General features: G+C 38.4%; 2 protein-coding genes across 8 annotated transcripts in view; one reads left to right on the forward strand and one right to left on the reverse strand.

Annotated features, from left to right (window-relative positions):
- phyl (phyllopod) overlaps nucleotides 1–27,888 on the forward strand; it is a 413,007-nt gene that overhangs the window by 338,663 nt on the left and 46,456 nt on the right. The window contains exons 1-2 of one of the 7 annotated variants that reach the window (XM_067773129.1): nucleotides 19,634–19,720; nucleotides 19,784–19,859. The exons of the other annotated variants lie outside the window; for them this stretch is intronic. Coding sequence (XP_067629230.1) covers nucleotides 19,686–19,720; nucleotides 19,784–19,859 — 111 coding nt within the window. The 5' untranslated portion in view covers nucleotides 19,634–19,685. Of the gene's footprint in view, nucleotides 1–19,633; nucleotides 19,721–19,783; nucleotides 19,860–27,888 lie in introns of those variants that run through there. 7 annotated transcript variants of the gene reach the window in all.
- On the reverse strand, nucleotides 23,189–27,568 carry LOC137244306 (putative nuclease HARBI1). Its single transcript, XM_067773127.1, has 4 exons — nucleotides 27,324–27,568; nucleotides 24,775–25,095; nucleotides 24,446–24,716; nucleotides 23,189–23,969 (listed from the first exon to the last, which is right to left on the reverse strand). The coding sequence occupies exons 1-4, from the start codon at nucleotides 27,332–27,334 to the stop codon at nucleotides 23,310–23,312; spliced, it is 1,263 nt and encodes a 420-aa protein (XP_067629228.1). The 5' UTR covers nucleotides 27,335–27,568; the 3' UTR covers nucleotides 23,189–23,309.

Genomic DNA, 27,888 nt, shown 5'->3' on the forward strand with positions numbered 1-27,888 from the left:
TTTTAACAAAAAATTTAATATCTTAACAGTATATAAGTAAATTATGTCAACATTCAACTCCAGTAATGATATGGTGCAACAAAATACAAAACTAAAAGAAAATTTCAAAATGAGCGTGGCTCCGCCCTTTTTCATTTAATTTGTCTAGGATACCTTTAATGCCATAAGTCGAACAAAAATTTACCAATCCTTGTGAAATTTGGTAGGGGCTTAGATTCTAGGACGATAACTATTTTCTGTGAAAAAGGGCGAAATCGGTTGCAGCCACGCCCAGTTTTTATACACAGTCAACCGTCTGTCCTTCCGCTCGGCCGTTAACACCATAACTTGAGCAAAAATCGATGTATCTTTACTAAACTCAGTTCACGTACTTATCTGAACTCACTTTGTATTGGTATAAAAAATGGCCGAAATCCGACTATGACCACGCCCACTTTTTCGATTTCGAAAATTACGAAAAGTTCAAAAAATGCCATAATTCTATACCAAATACGAAAAAACTGATGAAACATGGTAATTGGATTGGTTTATTGACGCAAAATAAAACTTTAGAAAACAACTTTGTAAAATAGGTGTGACACCTACCATATTAAGTAGAAGAAAATAAAAAAGTTCTGCTGGGCGAAATCAAAAGCCCTTAAAATTCTGGCAGGAATACTGTTCGTGGTATTACATATATAAATAAATTAGCGGTACCCGACAGACGATGTTCTAGGTCACCCTGGTCCACATTTTGTTCGATATCTCGAAAACGCCTTCACATATACAACTACAACCACTCCCTTTTAAAACCCTCATTAATACCTTTAATTTGATACCCATATCGTACAAACACCTTTATGGCGATATCTGGAAAAGGCGTCCACCTATAGAACTAAGGCCCACTCCCTTTTAAAATACTCATTATCACCTTTCGTTTGATACCCATATTGTACAAGCGCATTCTAGAGTCACCCCTGGTCCACCTTTATGGCGATATCTCGAAAAGGCTTCCACCCATAGAACTAAGGCCCGCTCCCTTTTAAAACACTCATTAACACCTTTCGTTTGATACCCATATTGTACAAACGCATTCTAGAGTCAACCCTGGTCAACCTTTATAACGATATCTCGAAAAGGCGTCCACCTATAGAACTAAGGCCCACTCCCTTTTAAAATACTCATTAACACCTTTCGTTTGATACCCATATTGTACAAGCGCATTCTAGAGTCACCCCTGGCCCACCTTTATGGCGATATCTCGAAAATCCGTCTACCTATAGAACTAAGGCCCACTCCCTTTAAAATTACTCATTAACACCTTTCATTTGTTACCCATATCGTACAAGCACATTCTAGAGTCACCCCTGGTCCACCTTTATGGCGATATCTCGAAAAAGCGTCCACTTATAGAAAATGCCCACTCCCATTTAAAATACTCATTAACACCTTTCATTTGATACCCATATCGTACAAACAAATTCTAGAGTCACCCCTGGTCCACCTTTATGGCGATATCTCGAAAAGGCGTCCACCCATAGAACTAAGGCCCACTCCCTTTTAAAATACTCATTAACACCTTTCGTTTGATGCCAATATTGTACAAACGCATTCTAGAGTCACCCCTGGTCCACCTTAAAGGCGATATCTCGAAAAGGCGTCCACCTATAGAATTAAGGCCCACTCCATTTTAAAATACTCATTAACACCTTTCATTTGATACCCATATCGTACAAATAAATTCTAGGGTCACCTCTGGTCCACCTTTATGGCGATATATCGAAAAGGCGTCCACCTATAGAACTAAGGCCCACTCCCTTTTAAAATACTTAGTAGCACCTTTCGTTTGGTACCCGTATTGTACAAACGCATTCTAGAGTCACCCCTGGTCCACCTTTATGGCGATATCTCGAAAAGGCGTCCACCTATAGAAATAAGGCCCACTCCCTTTTAAAATACTTATTAACACCTTTAATTTGATACCCATATCGTACAAACAAATTCTAGAATCACCCCTGTTCCACCTTTATGGCGATATCCCTAATGGCGTCCACCTATAGAACTATGGCCCAATTTTAAAATAATCATTAACACCTTTATTTTGATACCCACATCGTAAAAACAAATTCTAGAATCACCCCTGGTCCACCTTTATGGCGATATTCCTAAATGGCGTCCACCTATAGAACTATGGCCCACTCCCTTTTAAAATACTCTTTAATACCTTCCATTTGATACACATGTCATACAAACACATTCCAGGGTTACCCTAGGATCATTTTCCTACATGGTGATTTTCCGTTATTTTGTCTCCATAGCTCTCAGCTGAGTATGTAATGTTCGGTTACACCCGAACTTAGCCTTCCTTACTTGTTTGATGCTACGTTTAATTTTTTTGCTCACATCATTCATGCACTATAATTACTTATATCATTTTTATACCTTTCATGAAAATGAAATGGTATATTAACTTTGGCACGAATTGTAAGTCCTTAAAGAAAAATAGATAAACTCGCCATTAAGTATACAGAAATAATCAGGATGAAGAGCTGAGTTGATTTAGCCATGTCCGTCTGTCTGTTTGTATGCAAACTAGTCCCTCAATTTTAGAGTTATCTTGATAAAATTTGGTGAGCGATTGTATTTAGGTATCCGATTAGGCATTTGTCGGAACCGGTCGGATCGGACCACTATAGAATATATCCTCCATACAGCCGATTTTTGTCATATCTTCCTCAATTTATCAGATTGAAGCTTCAAACACCACCATATACTTTCGTATAATGCACATATTGTTGTCTGAAAAAATGGATGAGATCGGTGTATATATAGTATATATCCCGCACAACCGATTGTTCAGATAAGAAAGTTTTCGTAACTACTGCCCCATTTTAAGAGCTAGAGGCTTCAAATTTCAACGGATGCTTACGTATGTATATAGCATATATTGTTGTCTGAAAAAATCATAGAGATCGGTGGTATATATTACTTACTTACTTAATTGGCGTTTAACCATCTAAAGGGTTATGGACGTCCAACAAAGCGCACCAGTCGCTCCTTCGCTCCGCCAACCGGCGCCAATTGGTCACGCCAAGTGAGTTTAAATTGTTTTCCACCTGGTCCCTCCAACGGAGTGGGGGCCGCCCTCTACCTCTGCTTCCATAGACGGGTTCCGATAGAAACACTTTCTTGGCCGGAGCATAACAATGGCCTAGCCAGCGCAGCCGCTGCGTTTTATAGCTCGTACAGCTCATTATTAAATCTTCTTCGGTACTCGCCATCGCCAACGCGTAGAGGTCCATAAATCTTTCGAAGAACTTTTCTCTTGAACACTCCCAAAGCCGCTTCATCTGCTGTTGTCATGGTCCATGCTTCTGCCCCATATAGCAGGACGGGTACGATAAGTGACTTGTAGAGTATGATTTTCGTTCGCCGGGAGAGGACTTTACTTTTCAATTGCATACCTAGTCCAAAGTAGCATTTATTGGCAAGACTGATTCTTCGCTGGATTTCAGTGCTGATGTTGTTGCTAGTGTTGATGCTGGTTCCCAAATAAACGAAATCTTTTACTATTTTGAAATTATGGCTGCCAACAGTAGCGTGTTTGCCAAGGCGCGTATGCGCTGACTCTTTGCTGGATGACAGCAGGTACTTCGTTTTGTCCTCATTCACCATCAAACCCATCTTTACCGCTTCTTTTTCCAGTTTGGAGTAAGCAGAACTAACAGCGCGGGTGTTTAGGCCGATGATATCAATGGCATCAGCATATGCCAGTAATTGCACGCTTTTATAGTATATTGTTCCAGTGATGGTGTTGCTCAACGTCATTTTGCACAGCCGTATAAATTTTGCGAGGAAACCAAATTCAGACATAGCGGCATATAGGCAGCTCCTTTTCGTGCTGTCGAAGGCGGCTTTAAAGTCGACGAAGCGGTGATGTGTGTCGATTCTTTTTTCACGGGTTTTTTCCAAGATTTGGCGCATTGTGAAAATCTGGTCGATGGTAGATTTACCAGGTCTGAAGCCACTGATAAGGTCCAATCAGCCGGTTCACGGTGGGCTTCAATCTTTCGCACAATACACTTGAAAGGACCTTATATGCGATATTAAGAAGGCTGATTCCACGATAGTTGGTGCATTTTGCAGTATCCCCCTTCTTGTGGACTGGGCAAAGAACATTTAGATTCCAACCGTCGGGCATGCACTCGCCCGCCCATATTTTGCTAAGAAGCTGCTGCATGCGCCTTACCAACTCCTCGCCGCCGTACTTGAATAGCTCCGCAGGCAATCCATCAGCGCCCACGGCCTTGTTGTTTTTCAATCTGGTTACTGCTATTCTAACTTCGTCATAATCGGTGGTATATATAGTATAGTAGTATTCTATATCTATAAACATGAATGCCATTTTTCGTTGTGATTTTATAACTCAAGAACGGACTCATCTATCCAAACCAAATTTTTAGGCTTTGTTCTGACTATTCAGTAGATGGTTCTTGTTTTGAAGTTTTAAGAATCGGATACCAGGGTCTCGAGATATAGGCCAAAACGTGGACCCGGGTAACCCTAGGATGTGTTTGTACAATATGGGTGTCAAATGGAAGCTGTTGATGAATGCTATAGTATAGAGTATTTTTCATGTCGCTCCGTGACTAGGGTCTCGAGATATAGACCAAAACGTGGACCCAGATAACTTTAGGATGTGTTTGTATAATAGGGGTAGCAAATGGGAGCTGCTGATGATTGCTATAGTATAGATTATTTTTCATGCCCCTCCGTGACTAGGGTCGAGATATAGACCAAAACGTGGACCCGGATAACCCTAGGATGTGTTTGAACCACATGAGTATCTAATGTAATTTGTTGATAAATGCTAATGAAAAGAGGGTTTTCTTTCCGCTGGGTAACTAAGGACTCGAGATGTAGACCAAATGGGAACTCGCCTTCGGTTTAAGAGATTGAATTCTTATGTACTACAACCAGTTAAAATGGTATATTAAATCACATAACAATATAATCGTTTTACCTGAAGGCGCTGAAAAAAGCTCAATATATGGTGAAATTATTTTGAAAAACTCACCAAAACCCCATTTGTTTGGTCAGATTCATCCCAATTAGCCAGCGGATTATACGTTTTCATATTAACACACATAAATCAATAATAGTTTAATCATTTACTAAACGATTTGTTACCTACTTAGCTACGCTCTTTCGCTCTCAAAATTTATGTACTTTCGTCTTAACTAGCTTACTTATTATTCCCACCTACAAACTTACTTGCATTATATTTATATCAAGTATGTAGCAGGCAGATCGACAAACAAAGTAGGCTTTGAAAAGACATCGAACAATATTACGTAGCATTTTTTTTGCATAGAGAAATACATGAGTATTTTGTATAGATAGGTATATAGAGCTTTGGCTCTTAGCATTAAGAAAATTCAAATTAGGAGAATAAATAACATTGGAGTGTAAACATCGCTGGAGCGTTTTCTTTGGCCTCAACACCATTCGTTAGCAGAATAAACGAAGCAGCCTAATAAGTTCGGTAGTGTCCGAAATTACCGCGGTGCAAATTATTACATGAAAATGCTAATAGTGTTTTTGTTTAATAATTATTGAAGTTTGTGTGAATTTGTGGAAAGAAGAAATATAGCGCAAAGCGAATTTCCGAGCAAAAAACGGTAAGTTTTGAACTGTTGAAGTGAATTACACGAATGCATGTGTGTTTCCTTATTTGAAAAAAACATATGGTGTACCCCTATTAATGTAGACATTTTTTAAAATTTAATTTATTCCTTTTTAATTGAAAGAAAAATGCCACGACCCACAAGAGGAAATATAGGTCGCCGAACGCATCATGCAAATGCTGCGGCATTACAAAGGCGATCACAGACTCCAGATGAACGAGCACAAGCTAATGAACCTCAACGTGAACGTAATGCACGAAATAGATCTGTTGTACCTGAAATTATGCGTGCTGCTTTTCAGAACAACAGTCAGATTGATTATAGTATGTACGGATATATTGGAATAATGGACGCAATATATCCACATTGTGATGCGGCTAAATTTCCAGGTGAATCGCCCGGCATGTGTTGTGCTAATGGCAAAGTAAGATTTCCAGCATTAGAAACTCCACCCGAACCATTGTCTTCATTAATTTTTGAGACTTCTGAAAATTCGAAGCACTTTTTGAGTCATATTCAACAATACAATTCGGCATTTTAAATGACTTCTTTTGATGCTACTAACATTAATAGAGATAATTTTATGGCGATGTTGAAGGTAAATACTTAAACAGGATTGTCCCAATCAATCTGAATCATAAAAGTATTATATAGTTTTAAAAATTATTATGCAACATATACCTAAAATTGCATACATGTTGCAAATTCAGGGCCAAATTTATTATTAAGCTGGTTAGTTATTGCCATACCCCGACGCTGATTATAAATTTTTGCAAATTTATTTTATTTGTGATGAAAATCGTGAATTGGATCAACGTTGTGCAATTGCTTTGAATACAAGACGAGAAATTAGTTGTGAGCAACAGAGGTTTTTCTATCAGCATAACGAATTAGTTCAATTGCTCAAAATTGCTCTCGATCCTATGCCATCTGATAATCACAAAATCGTAATAAGGGCTGATAGAACGCCTTTTGGAAAGCATGAAAGGCGATTCAATGCACCGACAATTGATGAGGTTGCAATTGTAATTCTTGGTGATCAGTTTCAATCCCGCGATATTATACTTCATCGCAGAAATGAGCAATTGCAACGTGTTTCGGAACTTCATCGTAGTTACGACGCATTACAATACCCAATATTGCATTGGAAAGGTGACGATGGCTGCCATATCAATATACCAAGGATTGATCCACAAACAGGTAAATAATATTTTCAGTGTGTTGACATTTCATCATTTGTATAAATTTTTTAAGTCACATTTTGCACTTATTTTCAGGTCTACATGTACAGAAAAAAGTTATTGCCATGAATTTTTATTCCTATCGATTGATGGTTCGAACACAAAAACAAAATTATATCTTGAGATGTGGTAAACTATATCATCAGTACATCGTTGAAATGTATGCCAAAATAGAAAGAGAACGTCTTAATTTTATTCGTTTCAACCAACCAAAATTAAGATCTGAACAATATATTCATTTGCAAGATGCGATAGCGAATGATGCTAATATTAATGACATCGGACGTTTAACTATATTGCCATCTTCGCATATTGGTAGACCACGGAATATGAACGAATATGCACAAGGCGCAATGTGTTATGTACGAAAATACGGTTGACCGGATCTGTTCATTATACTGTTTTCACACAGACGGCTTATTGAATAATAAAGGCAGTTTTCTACATTAAGACGCTTATTGAGCTCAATCTTACCTACAAAATTCGAATCTATTATTATTTCATTAGTAGCTAATCGAATGCCTAATGAAGTCAAAAGCACAATGCAGCTCTGTTGGCAGCGTTCCGCTTCCGTTTCCGTTTCTTAGTTTTCAAAGCAAATGTCATTGTCTGCATGGCGGAACGATACAAGGTGGCCGCATCGAACAGCTGATTATAACCTTTTTTATTTGATTTGATACATCAACTACCGGCGCAGTACGATTTTGACATTTGTCCATCGAATTTACAAGTACATGGAATTTTTTTTGTTTGTAGGTATGTCACCATGCTCCCACCTTGTATCGTTCCGCCATGATTGTCTGTCTCATCCTTCATACTAATCGAGCAGTTACTTCTGTGTGAAAGCAAAAAATTTACGATTTCATTAGCAGGTGAAATGAGATCATTAAGTTTCTGTGTGAAAACAGTATTACATTTACATGTATTCCGCTGTGGGATGACACCAAAAAGAATTTATTTGCAGGACAGTCGATAACCGATCGTCATAACATTACTGCGCGTGTTTTTCGGCAAAAATGTAAAGCACTTATGGATTTAATTGTGAAATTATATGTATTTGGAGAGGTGCGTTGCCATATGTACTCCATCGATTGCCGCACGCACATATACTAATTTGGCTGGTACATAAAATAACTCCGGATCAAATCGATAACCTTATATCAGCTGAAATCGCTTATCACACTGCTGATCCTGAGTTATTTCAAGTTCTCGTTAAAAACAAGATACATGGACCGTGCGGTGAACTAAATGTGATTTCACAATGTATGATTGATGAAAAGTGTTCGCAATGATACCCAAGGCATTTTGCTTCAGACACAAAACCGGGCAATGAAGGATATCCGTTGTATCGACGTAGATCACCTAATGACAATGGCAAAACGGCAACCATTAGAATGCATAACCAGGAAGTTGAAGTTGATAATCGTTCGGTGGTTCCGTATTGTCCATTTTCATCGAAAATATTCAATGCTCATATAAATGTGGAATATTGTAATTCTGTCAAATCCATTAAATATATTTGCAAGTATGTAAATAAAGGGAGCGATATGGCAATTTCCGGTGTTGCTGGTGATAATAAAAATGATGAAATTACTCAGTATCAAATGGGGCGCTATATTAGTAGCAATGAAACTGTCTGGAGGATTATGTCTTTTCCAATGCACGAAAGACATCCTGCGGTTTTTCACTTGGCTGTACATCTTCAGAATGGCCAACGTGTTTATTTTAATGCAGAAAATTTATTGTAAAGAGCAGCACAACTTCCAGCAACTACGTTAACAGCTTTTTTCAAATTATGCGAAACTGATACATTTGCGATAACTTTGTTATATTCTGAAGTGCTCAGTATTACACATGGAATTTGTCTTCGAAAAAATTTCAAAGACGTAAACAAGGAACAGCAGTTCATGGGCATCCTGGCATTTTCCAAACTGATGCAATTGGGAGAATATATACAGTACATCCAAACAATGTTGAGTGTTTTTATTTGAGATAGTTATTAGTTAACGTGAATGGCCCAAAATCATTTCAAGAATTGAGAATAGTCAACGGTCATTTGTGTCAAACATACCGTGAAGCATGCCAACTTTTCCATTTGTTGTAGGATTATGCACATTGGGATTCAACACTTCATGATGCATCTGTTTCGGCTCATCCTCAACAAATACGAATGCTATTTGCCATTATATTATCAACATGTATGCCGTCAAATCCACTTGAATTATGGAACAAATATAAACATTACATTGCAGGAGATATTTTAATTCGTATGCGTCATCATGGAAGAAATCCTCTTTTGTTGATAACTTTGGAAATGTACAACGAAGCTTTGATAATAATTGAAGATATGTATCTAACGATTGCAAATAAAACATTAGTAAAATTAGGTATGATCCAAAGAACTGGAAAAATCACAATTTTCTTGATTTAATCAAAAACTAAAACTTGCATTCACATTCAATCATGCAAATAAATTCATATTGAATAAACTCATAATTGAATATACTCAGCATATGTCTTTACAAGACTCTGTTAGCATGATTTCGTTCGAATGACCGAACAGGTTTTGCGTACGAATGTATTCATCAAACGAAGGCAAGCGGGTAATAAAATCAAAGCACGAGAATTAGTATCGTTTAGTTCGGCAAACAAACATAATCGTAAGCAATGTTTATATGTATGTATATTTATCTGTAGCTTGTCGCGGTGACCGTAAGGGCAGAAGAATCATGCAAATATTCAGACGCATGGAGTTTTCATATTTGCCTTTTCATTCCGATGAATGTAATCACCGTTGGGGGCAAACGAGCAAACGCCTGAATTGATTATATCCATGCATGCAATAAGTTGGTTGATTTTAAATCAATGTGGATTATGTTCGTTTAAGCAAGTTGAATCATTGAACACGATCATGTTGCCGAATGTAATCGAAGATTGTTGTGTTCGATTTTTGTAGTTCATTGGTATGATCGCACCAAATCGTGAGATGCATGATCTGTTTGATCGTGAATTGCAACGTGAGCAGGAATTCAATTCTAATGATTTGCGTTTATTTGTACAATCGAATATAACCAAAATGAATATTCAGCAAAAACATGTATATGACACAATCATGCAAGCCATTTCCAATAATGCAGGTGGATTATATTTCTTGGATGCACCTGGTGGTACAGGCAAAACGTTCATTATATCACTGATTTTAGCGACTATTCGATCGGAACAGAAAATTGCATTGGCACTTGCATCTTCGGGAATTGCTGCTACATTATTAGAAGTTGGTCGGACAGCACACTCTGCATTAAAATTGCCATTGAATGTACAGGTGATGGAAACTCCAACTTGCAATATTTCAAGAAATTCTGCTATGGCAAAAGTTCTGCGATTAACGTCAATTATTTTATGGGGTGAGTGTACAATGGCGAATAAAAAATAACTAGAAGGATTTAATCGAACAATGCAAGATTTACGTGGTAATCAACAGCTTGTTGGTGGTGCTTTGACATTACTGTCAGGGGATTTTCGACAAACATTGCCTGTCATTCTTCGATCAACTCCAGCTGATGAAATAAATGCCTGTTTGAAGTCATCAGTTCTTTGGAGATATGTACAAAAATTTACACTGGACATTAATATGCGTATTCACCTACAAAATGATCCAGCTGCCCATGAGTTTTCAAAACAATTGTTAGAAATTGGTGATGGCAAAATACAAATCGACAGAACCAACGGATTGATCACTGTACCGAACAATTTTTGTACAATTACGAAATCGATAGATGAATTGATTGAATGTATTTTGCCAAATATTCTTCAGAATTACAGAAATTATGATTGGTTGAGAGAACGCGCCATTTTAGCACCGAAGAACATTCATATCAATGCCATTAATTTTCAAATTCAAGCAAAACTTGCAGGTGTAGTCACGACATATAAATCAATTGACAGTGCTATGAATCAAAATGAGGCAATGAACTATCCAATTGAATTTTTAAATTTATTAGAACCGGCTGGTATGCCACCGCATTGTTTGAATCTGAAAGTGGGTTCTCTGATTATATTATTTCGAAATATTAATCCACCAAAACTGTGTAATGGCACCAGATTGGCAGTGAAAAATTTATTGCCAAATTTGAATTGATTGAAGCTACGATCTTAACTGGTAAATCAAAAGGAGAAGTTTGTTTAATACTGCGTAACCCTATGATTCCAACTGATAACTGGCATATGCTGATGGCAATGATATCATCGACCTAAACACCCGCGCTGTTAGGAACTGGAAAAAGAAGCGGTAAAGATGGGTTTGATGGTGAATGAGGACATAACGAAGTACCTGCTGCCATCCAGCAAAGAGTCAGCGCATACGCGCTTTGGCAACCACGCTACTGTTGGCAGCCATAATTTCGAAATAATAAAAGACTTCGTTTATTTGGGAACCAGCATCAACACTAGCAACAACATCAGCACTGAAATCCAGCGAAGAATCAATCTTGCAAATAAATGCTACTTTGGACTAGGTGGGAAATTGAAAAGTAAAGTCCTCTCTCGGCGAACGAAAATCATACTCTACAAGTCACTTATCGTACACGTCCTGCTATATGGGGCAGAAGCATGGACCATTACAACAGCAGATGAAGCGGCTTTGGGAGTGTTCGAGAGAAAAGTTCTTCGAAAGATTTATGGACCTCTACGCGTTGGCGATGGCAAGTACCGAAGAAGATTTAACGATAAGCTGTACGAGCTATACGCAGACATCAACATAGTCCAGCGAATTAAAATTCAGCGGCTGCGCTGGCTAGGCCATGTTATGCGAATGAAAGATGATGCTCCGGCCAAGAAAGTGTTTCTATCGGAACCCGCCTATGGAAGCAGAGGTAGAGGGCGGCCCCCACTCCGTTGGAACGACCAGGTGGAAAACGATTTAAACTCCCTTGGTGTGACCAATTGGCGGAGCGAAGGAGCGACTGGCGCGCATTGTTGGACGGCCATAACCGTCTAGACGGTTAAGCGCCAATTAAGTAAGTAAGTTCTAGCGGCCCGGTACGTGCTTCGCTACGTATAAAGTGAAATGTTAAATCAAACTCATTTATTACAAAAAAAAAAAAGATATTTTTTATTATTTTCTAGCTTTTTGAAAACTTAATCCAAAACATTTGGATAAACAATATTGTTTGTTTTTCCATTTTGAAAATGAATAACCAAACGGCTGGGGGTACCGACTCTGGAACAGACAACATAAATTTGGCCATGTGAAAAACATGATTCCTCCAAATTCACACCACAAACGTTAAGTGTTTGCCCTTGAGCTTTGTTGATGGACATCGCAAATGATAAACGCACAGGATATTGTAATCGTTTGAATTCAAATGACACATCAGTTGGAATCCTAGGGATACGCGGTATTAAACAAACTTCTCCTTTTGATTTACCAGTTAAGATCGTAGCTTCAATTAATTCAAATTTGGCAATAAATTTTTCACTCCCAATCTGGTGCCATCACACAGTTTTGGTGGATTAATATTGCGAAATAATATATTCAAAGAACCCACTTTCAGATTCAAACAATGCGGTGGCATACCAGCCGGTTCTAGTGAATTTAAAAATTCAGTTGGATAATTCATTGCCTCATCTTGATTCATAGCACTGTCAATTGATTTATATGTCGTGACTACACCTGGGAGTTTTGCTTGAATTTGAAAATTAATGGCATAGATATAAGTGTTCTTCGGTGCTAAAATGGCGCGTTTTCTCAAACAATCATGATTTCTGAAATTCTGAAGAACATTTGGAAAAATAAATTCAATCAATTCATCTATCGATTTCGTAATTGTAAAAAAAATTGTTCGGTACAGTGATCAATCCGTTGGTTCTGTCGATTCGTATTTTGCTATCACCAATTTCTAACAACAGTTTTGAAAACTCATGGGTAGCTGGATCATTTTGTAGGTGAATACGCATATTAATGTTCAGTGTAAATTTTTGTACATATCTCTTAAGAACTGATGACTTCAAACAGGCATTTATTTCATCAGCTGGAGTTGATCGAGGAATGGCAGGCAATGTTTGTCGAAAATCCCCTGACAGTAATATCAAAGCAACACCAAAAAGCTGTTGATTACCACGTAAATCTTGCATTGTTCGATTAAATGCTTCTAGTATTTTTTTATTCGCCATTGTATATTCACCCCATAAAATAATTGACGTTAATCGCAGAACTTTTTCCATAGCAGAATTTCTTGAAATAATAATAATGTAGCAGCAATTCCCGAAGATGCAAACGCCAATGCAATTTTCTGTTCCGATCGAATAGTCGCTAAAAACAGTGATATAATGAACGTTTTGCCTGTACCACCAGGTGCATCCAAGAAATATAATCCACCTGCAATATTGGAAATGGCTTGCATGATTGTTTCATATACATGTTTTTGCTGAATATTCATTTTGGTTATATTCGATTGTACAAATAAATGTAAATCATTAGAATTGGATTCCTCCTTACGTTGCAATTCACGATCAAACAGATCATGCATCTCAGGATTTGGTGCAATCATACCCAATTGTACTAATGTTTTATTTGCAATCGTTAGACACATATCTTCAATTATTATCAAAGCTTCGTTGTACATTTCCAAAGTTATCAACAAATCAGGATTTCTTGCATGATGACGCATACGAATTAAAATATCTTCTGCAATATAATGTTTATATTTGTTCCATAATTCAAGTGGATTTGATGGCATACATGTTGATAATATAATGGCAAATAGCATTCCTATTTGTTGAGGATGAGCCGAAACAGATGCATCATGAAGTGTTGAATCCCAATGTGCATCATCCTCAAACAAATGCAAAAGTTGGCATGCTTCACGGTATGTTTGACACAAATGACCGTTGACTGTTCTCAATTCTTGAATTGATTTTGGGCCATTCACGTTAACTAATAAAAATCTGAAATAAAAACAATCAACATTGTTTGGATGTACTGTATATATTCTCCCAATTGCATCTGTTTGGAAAATGCCAGGATGCCCATGAGTTTGAGTGTTTGACGCGAACTGACGTGTTTTTGCTGCGCTCTCATGTTTTCTTTAAATTTGTGCTTTTGTTAAGTGTCGATTAACAATAAAAATTACAATCTAAAATTGTGATAGAGACATTGACTCTCTTAGTTTTTCTATGTTTATCATAGTTTATTAATTGCAATATTATGCCTTGCTTTTGTGGCCATAGAGTGGATCGCGCCCAAACTTCGGTGCAATGTGAAAATTGCAGAGAAATTTACCATATGAGTTGTGTTGTTGGTAGCTTGTCTGCCGACCTAAACCATCTAAACAATGCTGATAATATTTACATTTGTGGTTTGTATGCTCCATCTCAACAAGATGAGTCTATTACTTCACATAACTCTTCTTTACAACAACAGCAAGCTACTCTAGTGAAAATGCCTAATCCGCTATTAGCTAATGAAAATTTTGCTGAGTTGAAAATGTTTAACTCTCAATTGCTTTCTGCTATGACTGCTTTGCATAAAGATAATGAGGGCTTACGAGAAAGGACAGATTCTCTTCAAGCTGAGGTTCGTGATTGCATTGTAAGCTCACTGAGAACAATTTTATTTTGCCTCATTTGCTTACGAAATTTGAGAAATTGTGCTGTGTAAACAGCAACTTTTCTACATCAAAGCAGTCAGCTTCTTCGTGCGTGTCAACAGTCGCTTGTGGCTCTGTCGACAGTGCTGTTCATCCACCGTCGACAGTGATGCCTAATAGTGCTGCTGTTGCTAATACTTCAACTGCGTCTGGTTCTGCCGACGGCGTTACTAAAGCCGTCGAGAGACTATACAACCAGACTGACACTGCTTCCTATGAACATCCACCATCGAATATTCTGCCTCATGATGCTGCTGCTGTTGCTACCTCTTCAAATGCGGTGCCTATTGTTAATGCGGCTGCTACGCAACTTACTTCGCCAACTCCGGTTAGTGCTGACAAATCCGGTAACTCAAACGAATGGAAAACAGTGCGAAATAAAAGGAATCGAAGAAATAAAAATTTAAATAACGATAAAAATGAGCATAAAATTCAAAATAACAATGGTGATGCTGACGCTGGAACAATTTCAATGCCTGAAGGTGCTAATAGTAGTAATAATGCAGTCACGGTGAATGACAACATTAGACCTATCCAGCCATCCAATAACAATACCTCACCCCACAAGCCTATTGTTGATGCTGTCGAAATTGTTGATAATGAAAATGGACAGTTGACTGAGGTGATGCGTAGGGGGCGCAGGAATAATAATAATAACAAACAGGCTCGCATTATTGGTACTAGGGTTTGCACTGAGATTGATGTTGCCGATCGCTATAAATGGCTTCATATGTCCTCTTTTTCACCATCTGTGTCAGAGGTTAATATTATAGATTATGTGGCTAGGCAAACAAAGATAGAGGCGAAATTTCTATCATGTGCCAAACTGGTTAAAAAAGCTGTTTCGGTGTCTACTCTGACTCGAGTGAGTTTCAAGTTGGATGTTCCTGAGTCGTCGTATGAGATGGTGTTATGCTCAGATCTTTGGCCGGTGAACGTCGTGGTAAAGCCTTTTCTGTTTTTTCGAAGGACTCATCGGAAGCCGCTACGGAGGTAGTAAGGCGTGACTTCCCCCCTATTAAAAATATCAGTGGACTGAAAATTTATTATCAAAATCTTTCTGTCATGAGGACCAAAGCTGACCTGGTGTACAAGTTTAGTACGCAGTTAGATTATGACATCTTCGTATTCGTGGAAGCATGGCTGAATGAAAATTTTTTTGATTCTGAGTTTTTTGACTCCAAACTTTTTAATGTATTTCGAAAGTATAGTGATGCAGAAAAAACTGGCCTCAATCAAGGCGGTGGTGTTTTAATTGCAGTCAAACGTGTTATGGTCCACTTGGGAGAGTCAACCTTGGAACGTACCAGTTGACTAGCGATAGGGAAAAAGGTAGGATTCACCCTCACTCATGTCTGCCTGGGGTGGTTAAAACAAAATTTTGTTAGTTTCGTGCGGGTGGCATCGTCAAAAATTCCCACGACATTGACGAATTTTCAATAACACCTGGCTCAATGGTGTAGGTGGCTCATCTCATCAGCTGTTTTATTCGTTTCATTGTACTGGTGTAGATATTGTCAAAAGGAGATGGCAAACGTAAAATACAACCGATGCATTAGCAATTATGCGTTGTTGTGGTGGTAAAATTTTACCTAATTTAGCGCACAACGTTCCCACAACACACAAAACTTGCAAAGTTTTACGCTTTCTCTACGTTGCATTCACCTAACCTCAACACAAAGGTTTGACAGCCGGAACGCGACATGTATAATTCTGTAGGGATGAGCTAATCATAACAATGAACCAATCGATAATCGCCGAAACGGTTAGATAACTGGCCATTTTGGTAGAGAGGTTTTTTGCTTGCAAGCGTGAGGGTCGAAATAAGTGGTTGACGGTGGAAAAAATCGTGTAAGAAAAAAATAACGTTGAAAATTGGCTGGAGAAGAATTGTGAAAATTTTGCCTGATTGCTGCTGCTGAAATTTGCAACTCAATTTCTCGTCTAATATGTTAAGGCCAATATTGGAAAAAAAATTGCGAAAAGTTTTGTGCGGGTGATAACTTGGGGTTATATAACAACTGAACTTGTGAAAAGCGTTGTGTATACGAAAATTATTGAAGAAATTTTAATAACCCATTTCTACGCCTCCAGTCTTGGTGTATGCGCGTGTGTTCAAAGGAGCCCTAGTTAGCAGCAGCAGCAGGAAAAATTATAAACTGAGGAATATTTCAAGTTTTAGCTGTAGATCAGCAGCAAATTAAGCCATAAAATTTGAGAAAAGCTACATTTTAATTGTGTTCCGTTTAAATACCTGCCATTCGGGGTTAAATTTTAGATACAGTCCCACCGCATAAAACGATTTGACGTTTTTACAAGCCACGCACAAGTGTGGCAGCATTTTCCCAGTATAACAAACGCAATTCGCATTCCACTAGACATTTCTATCTACGTGAATAAGGGCAAATATAATCGAGCATGGTGGAATCACATAATTGAGTTCGCCCTTTTGGATAGCGAACAAAATTGAGAAATACCATAAAGCACGTTCTTGTATGTATGTATGTGCGCCACCACCAACAACGCACGCCCGCCCGCGCGATATCCGCAGCAACCGCGCCGCACCACCAAATGCGCAACAACTAATACAATAAACGGCGCCAACCTAATCTCGCCAATAACCACCACCAATAGCGCGAACACCTCGAGCGCAACCACCACTGTCAGCGCCAACCACCATCGCCAGTGGCCACAACAACCACTTCGACCGCGCAACCACAACCGCAACCTCCATCGGCAGCGCCTACCAAACGCACTGCCACCACCAGGCTTACCACTACCACTAGCTACAACAACCACAACAGAAGGGCCGCCGAACATAGGCCTGCTGCAACACCAGCTTTAACAACAACAACAGCAGGACCGCCGAATATAGGCCTGCTGCAACACCACCAGCTTTAGTAGCAACAACCAGCAGGGCCGCCGATTATAGGCCTGCTGCAACACCACCCACAATAACAACGAGGTTGAACCAACGGGTGAGTTCGTTCCGTACTACGGACAACTTAATAATAATAGTACTACCTTATAAACTTTTAGTTTAATATAAGTAGTTTTTTTTTTTGTAATCAGGAAATTTGAATTATCGTAATCTCAGCATAAGCGTGTTGCATCAACATTTGATGTATTTGAGATTCAGTTTTTTTTACTTTTATTGAACAACTGTAACCTCGGTAATCAGATGTGTTAGTAGCTCACTAAAATTTCTTTTTGTATTTTTGAACGCGTGCTACTTCATACGCAACTAACTGATTATGTACGGGCCTTGCTTTTCTTAACCCGTATATTTAAATAACAATGCACGAAATTTTAAATTCATATACAGTTCAATGCCTACCGCAGACCGCAACCCAGAAACCAACAAACGATTTTTGCATCCAGCTAGTGTGATGCAATAGGACTATGCACTTCCAATACTGAGTTGTAGAGTTCGTTTTCAAGGGATTTAGAAATTCCAAACCCTAGCATAATCTCCGTTTCGTTGAGTTTTTTTTTGTGCTGTAAACTGGTAGGGGATAGCAGAATTACACGCGTAACGACAAATTAGTACATATTTCAAGAAAAGTTTGTTAAAGTCGAGCAGAATCACGTAAGCTGGGTGTGACGGTTTATTGTTATCGTGCTTATGCTGCGTAGCGTTAAAAGCGAGTTCTCTTTAAGAAAGCTGATTCCATATGAATCTCTTCCAATTTTTCTCTAAATTGTGCATAATGTACTTAAAATACATATTAGGGGGACTCATGAAAGCATATAAACTTATAAGGTGTAAAATTATATCCATTTACACACGCGGTTATTTGAACGCACCTAGTAATACTCTTGATAAACTTGATTGTTTATCAGCTGTATTATTGCCAAACACAGTTTTTTTGATTGTTATACAAATTAAAAAATGCCAAGATTAAGTGAAAAATCAAAACTAAAACGCCTTTACTTGCTGATGTTGGAGATTTCTGATGAAAATGCCTGCTGTAATGTCTGCAAGGTTGCATTGCTTTGAGTTTACCGCGTTTACACAATGAAATGTGCGCGTAAATTTATACAAATTGTGTAAATGATTTTTCATACAAAATTTGAGAGCTCGTTTACGCACTAGATAAATTTATAAGTTTAGACACTTTATAAGGCATTTATACGGTTACATGAGTCCCCCTATTAAGAACCATTTAAATTGTATCCGAATTATCAGTTTGACTATACATATATACATATAATTGTGTACGTATGTATGCAGCTACATGCGTAGTGAAAGCCTAAGAGGGATGAAAATTTTAGTTATCCGAATTTAATGCTGCATTCATGCCAACCTAGCTATCAGTTCAAATATTAAAAAAATGAAGAAAACAATAAGAAACATTTAGGTAAGCTACATAATACATACATATACAATTGTACGAACGATACGTGTATGCATATCGCAGCTATAATTTGCACACGTATTAATGAAGTGAGCCATTAAGGGCCGTATGCAACTCTTAAGAAAACCAAAAATTCCATATAAAATGACAGCCAAGAAATGCTCAAGAAAAATTTTATGAGTGAAATTTTCTTTTGCAGTACGCAGCTCTGAAGAAATTTAATACATTTTCTACTACTATTTTCTAAAGATTTTTTTAGAAAAAGTGTACACGTAAACTCTTTCTTTGCCAAGAAATAAATGGTTGTGCATTATTTCTTGAAGAAAAAGTGACATTTGGACTTTCAAAAATACTATCGACTGACTCAGGAATGGACAACACAGCAAAAGCCTCCAAGTGTCAGAAGCGCATATTGCACTTTTCCAGCGAGGAAAAGCGCAACCTTATTTCAGCCGTTAGATCAAAAGATCGGATTTGGAATATCGGCGATCCGCTGCATTCAAATAAAAATGCAGTGGATCAGGCGTGGAATGAGATAGGTTCTACGCTTGGTAAATCGGGTAAGTATGTATAATACGTTGTATATTCATACCAATTTGAAAACTTATAGTATTTTTATTTAGTGGAAGAGTGTAAAGCTGCGTGGGTGAGCTTGAGGGAAAGCTACCGCTACCGGGCGAAGGCCACGAAAAAATTTAAGAGTGGAAGTGCCGGTGGGAGCAGCTCAGTGAGCCATATTTTAATGAGGATATCGATTGGGAGTTTGCGGAGGAGATGTCCTTCCTGCCAAATGTATCCCAAAAGAGAAGGTACATATACACACAATATCATAAAATTTTAAGTAATCATATTCAATTTCCTTTTCTTTGCAGAACTTTCACTACCAGTGATGATTCCCAAAATGAGGAAGCGAGTACATCAAAACGCCCTGGTTCTCAATATGAATATGTAAGTTTATGTATATACATACGTATGTATCTTCTATATTATAAATAAATAGATATTGGTGCCGAGATGAAAGATGCGGTGGGTTCTTCAATTTAGGAACGCAACATCTAAGAATAGAAGTAGTTACAATAGTATCCTATGCAGACAACCAAATCTTCAGAAACCCTATTCACGACGGGGAATAAGCAGATTAATGACGAACTAGATATACACATCGACGGTACTAGGTTACCGACAGTCACCCAACGCAAGATCCTTGGTGTGACATTCGATGGTGGCCTCTGCTTCCACGAACATGACACCGCAGTCGCCTCTAAAGTACAAAGTCGCAACAAAATTCTCAAGTCCCTTGCTGGCAGCATCTGGGGTAAAGGCAAAGAAACGTTGCTGAGTACATATAAGGCAATTAGCCAATGTAGTCGCCTGTCAAAATACCGCACCCAAAACTGCAACTGCAAAGACGATAATCATCAAAGAGCGCAATGAAATGTTCACTAAACAGCATCTAATGAATTGTCATCAACCCGGATATCCAGGTCGACAATTATTAGACACTGCTCCGCCTCCCAGGAACGTGACAAAACATCTCCGCAAGTATATGAAGGAAGCCCGACAACTTGTGCCTCCACCGCCGTTTGACAAATTGAAACATTCGAGACTCGCAAGCTTATCCATGATACAAAAAATTGGAAGAGTTGCGCCCGGTGAACATCGTTATTGGTGGAGTTATCCGGAACGGCAAACGGTAGCCTACTACCGAGGGAGGCGTGCATCTTTCTGATTCAACTTCGTTCTGTATACTGTAGTAGAACAAACGCCTACTTATCCAGAATCAACCCGGACATGTCCGATATGTGTGTAGCCTGCGATGAGTCCCCACATGACAAACCACTTTTTTATTGAGATGTGGACCAGCAGATCTAACGACTCACTTTCTATGGCCCAACCCTGTCGAAACAGCTGTTTTCCTTGAACTATGATTGATGATCTTGATGAAAACCTATAAGTGGTGGTGGTTTTGCATGAACGGGGGCGAATAACAACAACATGCGGTAGATGGGATGCTAAGCAGGGGTAGAGATAGGAGCAGTGATAGAGGGAGAGGTAGGTTTACAGGTAGATGTAGGGGCGGAGATAGAGGTAGGCAACTCCCAATTCAGCAGGTTCTCAGCTACCGGATTTACTCGGAATTTTTTTTTCCTGACCAAGGGCTGTCGTCATGGTATAACCCCGTTTAACCCAGTACACAACACTCAAAAGTTGTCATCAATGGAGCAGCACCTCGGAACGGGACTGCTCCTTACCCTCCTGCTCCGGGAAGGCATTGAGGCTAACCCCGGTCCACGGTATTGGTACTGCTGCATTTGTAAGAAAAAAATGCGATGACAACCTGATTGAACGGGGCGAAGCACCGCTACAACAACAACAAGAACAGAGGTAGATAAAGAGAAAGGGGTAGAAGTAGAGATATGGTTAAAGGAAGGGGTAGTATTAGAGGAGGGGTAGATGTAGGGTTAGTGTCAGTGATAGACGTGAGGGTAGAGGTAGGGGCACAAGCATTTATAATTGCTACGATTTTAGATAATACCAATACTGATTTGCAAATTATTGTTTATTCATAGACTGCCACACCACCGAAACGTTCCCGTTTAGCTAGCCAGCCCCAAAATCAGGAAATATGGCAGAAGTTCGATGACCTTTTGGAAAAACAAGGCAATGCGTTGAAGTTGCGGGAATCGGAGTCGGAGTCTCCATTTAAGGAAGCTTTTGCAGGCTTCGAATTTCTACTGAAGCAGCTTCCGATGAAGCTAGCTGATGAAGCATGCTGCAACTTTATGTACACGCTGTTACAAAAAGTTGGCGCGGAAAGGGAAAAATCTTCCTAGACCTATTAATTCATAAGCCAGTTCAAACTAAAGAACTATTTTCATATGTCGACGGCTGAGTGGAACAACAATTTATTTGGAATGCCGATTCGAAAATGCCACAAAAACGTACCTAAAATGCAAACTTTTGAAGAGCGTCTTCTTCCAAACTTTTTTTCAAGAATGCCCAATGTTAGAAGTTGTATCAACAAAGCTCTATCTCAGTTGAAAATGTCTTTTATCGAGATTTGCATTTTCCGAAAAAAATTCTTAGAGAGTTCTTCAATAAAATTTTGAAATAGTTTTTGAAGCGCTTTGGAATCGGTAGTAAAGATAGGGAAAACCTCCACTCAGCCGGGGAATCATAAAAATATCAATCAACAGGATAGGATAAAAATTTAAAATGGTTTTAGTCTTATATTTATTTATGAGTTTGTTGCGTTTTTTTTCCGTACAAGTTTTGTGGTAATTCTAATTTGATGACGGGCTTTCAAATTCTGATTAACTTTTCTGAACTCTGTGTAAGTTTTGAAATTTTTATTTATATCACATATCTGTTATATTCCGCTATACTTTAAATGAAAATTATTGAAAACTCATAAATAAATATAAGTTTCGAATAAAACCATTTTTAATTTTGAAACTATTCAGTTGATCGGCAGTGTAAAGTTCGTAATATTGATAAGTTAATAAATGCAAACGCGAAAGTTATGTTATGAATTCATTTACTAATTTATTTAAATTTATGTTTTTATGCAGGTATTTTGAGAGCAGCTGCACTAGTGACCTAGAAAATTGAATCTACTTTAAGTTTAGAACGGCCCACAAGGTTCCAAAAAACAACTATTAGCTTCAGGTGCTGATGATTGCAATTGGACTACAAAACTGCATACTCAAAAAGCTCTTAAAAATCTGAGGTTGATTCTATTTTCTTGGTCGCCAGTATTTATGCGGTTTTTTACATAAATTATGTTATTAATGAAAATTATATAAAAACAAAAGAAAAATTGCAAATAATTCCATTTTTATCATTTTCTAATGTTGGTCTTTCCGACAGGGTAAGAATTTGAGTTGTTTTGGAACGATTTTCCGTCATCCCTTGTCAATTTGGTTTGGAGACAAGCCGGTTTCGGCGTTGTGCCATCTTCAGTGTCAATTTTCGTTCTGTTATATCTGCGTTACGTTGAATGCTTTTATAGTTTTCCATTCTACTGTAATGTTCTTTTTGGTATATCTGCTATATTTTAATATTGAGTAAATTTTTTCTGGGTAGGTTTTTTTTTAAACAATTTATTGGGAAGCAATAAAATACTGAAAAAATTTATACTGATGATGAATTATGAGATTTATAAGTTAATTTACATATTCAAGCGTATATGAATGCATATTTAAACGTGCTTTCAAATGTGCATACATACATATCAGCGCTGGGAGTTAAGGATTACGTGTGTAATTGATTGCACATACGATTACAGTAATAATAATTTCATAATACCTTTAAATATGTAAATTTACTTATTAATCACATAGTTCTTTATCATTATAACAATCTCGCGTGTAACTATTCCAACAAATAAAATTATGCTTATACAAAAGCCGCAACATTTTGCCACGGAACGGCTCCCTGTGCTGAATTCACGTATTCTTTTAAAACGTTACGCACATACTTTGCATAATCAGACGATCTTTCGCGATAAAATCTTGTTTCGTTTCGATCACTATCCCAATTTTCGGTTTCTCCTATAACCCACTCGCCATTGTTGGTTTCATACCCAGAAAATGTATCTGGACAGTACTCTTCTCGAACCTCGTTTAAGAGGAAATTGTGTAGCAAACAGCATGCTGACACTATTTCTTGGGCACGATCAGGAGAACAAAATAATATTTTGCGCAAACAAAGCCATTTTGTACTTAATATACCGAAAGCATTCTCAATGCATCTTCGAGCTCGGCTGAGGCGGTAGTTAAATATCCGCTCTTCTGTTGTGAGCGTTTTTTGAGCAAATGGCTTGATTATTCTCTTACCCAGCGGGAAGGCATCGTCCGCTACGATGAAATGCGGCACTTTCTTTCCATCTATTAGGGTGTCGGAAGGAAATGGTAATTGATCACTTAGTACCTTCGAACCAAATGTCGAATTCTTAAAAATGTTCGAGTCGCCTTCACTGCCGTAAGCGCCCACATCTATGTGCGTAAACTTATACGACGCATCGCAAGAAGCCAAAAGAACAATTGAATGAAATCCCTGTTTGGAAAATAAAACATTTGTTATTCAAGTTGATCAACATAGGAATTACGTACATACACCTGCGAGCACCAAACAATTCACACATAGTTTGTCAGTTATAAAGATTTATTAATATATAAATAATAAATGCCAAAGTCAAGCTCTAAGCAAAGCGTTCTATGTGGGACGGGCCTAATGCAATTCCCCACAAATTTGCATTCAACCCGTTTTTGATTTCGTTTCCAATTCCGATGCGTTCGAAACCGGTTGGCGGTCGGTGAAGGCAAATGCGTGTGGGATTGCATGAAGTCCGATTTACAATATACGAGTATAACATATACAACGAGTATTTATGCCAATTTTAGAGTATGCGAGTTAATGGCTACTCATATCCGTCGTTCTAACAACTCACAGACCGTTGTGCTTGCCATGACCGAATTATGTATGTACGTTTATTTGTGTTTAGCTTGTATGTTCATTTGTCTTTAACTTGCCTTGTAGTTATAGAAAATACTACCACTTTTCGGTGGCGCTCTAATTTGAATATGTTTGCCATCGATAGCTCCGATGCAATTAGGAAAATTCCATTTTTCTTTGTAGCCTTTGGCAACAGCTGTCATTGTTTCCTCATTGCATTCCGCTACTTGGCATTTTAAAGCTTTGCAAATAGCTTGCGAAACATGCGACACTATACTGCCAAAATGCTGCTTGCTTATTCTATAGCAAGAAGCTATGTGTCGACATAAATCTCCACTTGCAAAGTACCTATTAAATTCAATTATTAATTATTTGTAAGAAAATTTTCTGATTTGAGCACAATTACTCCAAAACCATTGCTAGTTTAGCTTTCTCGCTGATGAAATCATCCGGTCTTGTATTTCGTTTACGCATCAGGAACGGTAGTAAAATTTCATAAAGCTTCTCAAAGGTAGCGGGAGTCATACGGAAATTCTCTTGGAAAAGGGAAGGTGAGCTTTTTAGGTTTTCGAAGTCGGTTTCGAACCTACCCTTTTCATCTCTTTCTCGGAGGTACGGACTTACGCGACAGCTTGGAACTTTTTTGCTGCTCCTTGCACCTTCCATAAGAGCAAGCTCCGCGCCCGCCATAAAGACCCCTGTATTTAAAATGATAAGGAAATCATTCCTGTAACATAATGGAAGAAAAAAATTAGTGGAGTTGGCAGTAAACTTTAGTACACAAGAGCTGGGTCTATGTACCGGAATGACCTTGCTGCTATTTCATCATATCGCTGTTTAATCCGAGAAGCTTCATTTCTATGAGTGGATGTACGGACTAAACAGAGCAAACATCTATTCCCCGCAAAGATAAACAAAACCTCAATAGGGGACGACGCAGTAAAACTGTGGAGCAGGTACTTTCCGACATCGAAGTAAGGACAATACCTTAGGACGTCTATCTGTTATGATCCAGTCAGGCGTCATGAGGGGACATCCCGTGGCAGTTCTCAGCGCGGCATTTTGGAGAGAGTGAGGGGCGAGTTTCAGGTTGCGCGAGGCGAAGAAACTGGAGGCACATGGGAGATAACTGTTGAGCAAAGCTCATCTACTGGCGGGCCTGGTCCTGCTGCCAGTACAGAGCGATCGTCGGCGTAGGAAACGATCGTTACTCATTCTGGGGGTGAAGGGATTTTAGAGATGTAAAAACTGAACACTAATGGGGAGGCTGAATCGATGATTTTGCGGAAAGCACGTTCACCTTGTCGGGCATCAGTGGGAATGGGGAGATCAGCGAAGGATGTTTCCGTGAATGCAGTAAAGAGGTCCCACTTGGCCTTTTTGAAATTTATGTACATTGGTGGCCTTATAATTAGAAACGAGTTTGGAACATATAATTTGACAAATATGTTTTTGAAATTTATTTCGCCACCTCAAAACTATTATTGAGTAATAATAATGAAACATGTTATCTTTGAGCTCAACAGTAAATGGTCTTCACCATTAATACAATATTGGTGAAAATGAACTAAACACAAAAAGCACCGATTTCAGTTTGGCTACATAATTAGAAACGACAACGACAAAAACTTAAAGATATCTTCAAAAAATTTAACAAAATCAACATAACCGTTTATACTTTGTAGGATAATCTCTATTTTTGATAACATTTTTCAAAGTTTTAGGTATATTTTGTACCAACTGCTGGCATGTTTGAACAAATATGACATGCCATTTTTGCTGCACAAGTTGAAAAAAATCCGGGCTATTTCGCGAATTTTTGTCTCTCTTCACTATTGTCCAGAAGTTCTCAATTGGGTTCAGATCAGAACTTTGCGGGGGCCAGCTCAAAACATCAATAATTTGATCCGAAAGCCAATGCTTCACTAACCGTGAAGTGTACTTTGAGTCACTGTCACTGTGTGGAAAATGTAGTGGACTGCCATATTCTCACAATAATATGGTTTCATTACATTCTCCAGCATCAGTTGGTCCATTATCCCTTGAATTCACACAAAGGGGCCCACACCACCGCGTTTCATCGTTTTTAAACTATACCTGGGATTTAAAGCTTTGCTTGGAGGACGCCTCGCAAACAATGGTTACTCAGATTCTTCACGCCAGAGAACTGTTTCAGTATAGTTGATATTTGCTAAGCATTTCCTTCGCAAACCGTAACCGCTTCGTAATATTTTTTTTGATACATACGGTTTTTGTTTGTGCAATGCACCCATGAAGTCCTGACCCTAGCAAGCCTTCTTATCGTCCAAGTGGAGAGTTCTACATTCAATTCAACTTCAGCCTTTTTAGACAATTGCGGTTACATATGCGTTGAAGCACGCCTAAGATCTTTGAGTGGCTGATTGCCGGGAGCATGGCATTATCGATATGAATAGTTGTTCCAACATCTGCTTGTCCCGTGATGTGAACAGGGTGGTCGAGAAATTGGTCAGTGATAATCATAGTGCATAGGTGCATGATAAAGCATAGGAGATTCCAGTCGAGGGTATTAAAGAAGTTCAATGTTAAGCTATACCAGCTTTTCGTAGATATAAACATTGTGAAGCGAATAAAAAGCACAGAGGCTTCGTTGACTAGGTCATGTTATGCGAATGTATTACAATGTTACGACCCGTAAAGTTTTTCTATCGGCAATCGTATTTGGCAGCAAAGGAAGGAGCAACTTCCACAGAGCTGTTAAAACTGGTGGCAAAAGGCTTGAAATTTGTCACTTATCGCGAAACAAGAATAGCTGGTGTAATTTTCTTAATAAACTTGGCACAGGATTACTTAGTCGGAGTTTGAGCCTTCTTATTTTTTCATTCCGAAATTCCTGGCCACGAAGGGAGAAGTTGGACACGCAAAATACAAATACTTTTAGCACTTTCGCAATATAAAGAATATCACTGAACTTACCAAGTGCTCATGTCTTCAAATTGTCAGCTAACTTCCTCTTCAATGTAGAAGTATTTATTTTATTTTGTTTTTCTTTAGTTTTTAATTAATTTATTTAAAAAGCGCACCCACTTCTTATTTATTTCATTCAATTAATTTCTTTCTCTATATTTTGCAACTCTTCTTCTTATACTATTGTTATTCACCATGCATCGTCAAATGTCAAAAATTCTTGCCTACTCCTATTTGAAGGCAAAAGAAATAATTCAAAAAATTTCTTGAGCATTTACTTTTGATCTGCATACGGCGCTTTAGACGTAAGCAGGAGAGGAAATTAACAAAAAACAAGTAAGGAAGGTTAAGTTCGGGTGTAACCGAACATTACATACTCAGTTGAGAGCTTTGGTGACAACATAAGGGAAAATAACCATGTAGGAAAATGAACCGAGGGAAACCCTGGAATGTGTTTGTATGACATGCGTATCAAATGAAAGGCATTAAAGAGTATTTTATGAGGGAGTGGGCCATAGTTCTATAGGTGGACGCCGTTTCGAAATATCGCCACAAAGGTGGACCAGGGGTGACT

This window comes from Eurosta solidaginis, chromosome 3 (genome assembly GCF_040869045.1).
Source record: "Eurosta solidaginis isolate ZX-2024a chromosome 3, ASM4086904v1, whole genome shotgun sequence".
Lineage (NCBI taxonomy): Eukaryota > Metazoa > Arthropoda > Insecta > Diptera > Tephritidae > Eurosta > Eurosta solidaginis.

Bases quoted from the DNA above. Each gene is read 5' to 3' on its own strand.
- LOC137244306 (XM_067773127.1), bottom strand. The intron at 24,717-24,774 runs GTAATTGTGCTC...TGAATTTAATAG, and splicing joins AAACTAGCAATGGTTTTGGA to GTACTTTGCAAGTGGAGATT. The intron at 23,970-24,445 runs GCAAGTTAAAGA...TTTTCCAAACAG, and splicing joins GTATTTTCTATAACTACAAG to GGATTTCATTCAATTGTTCT.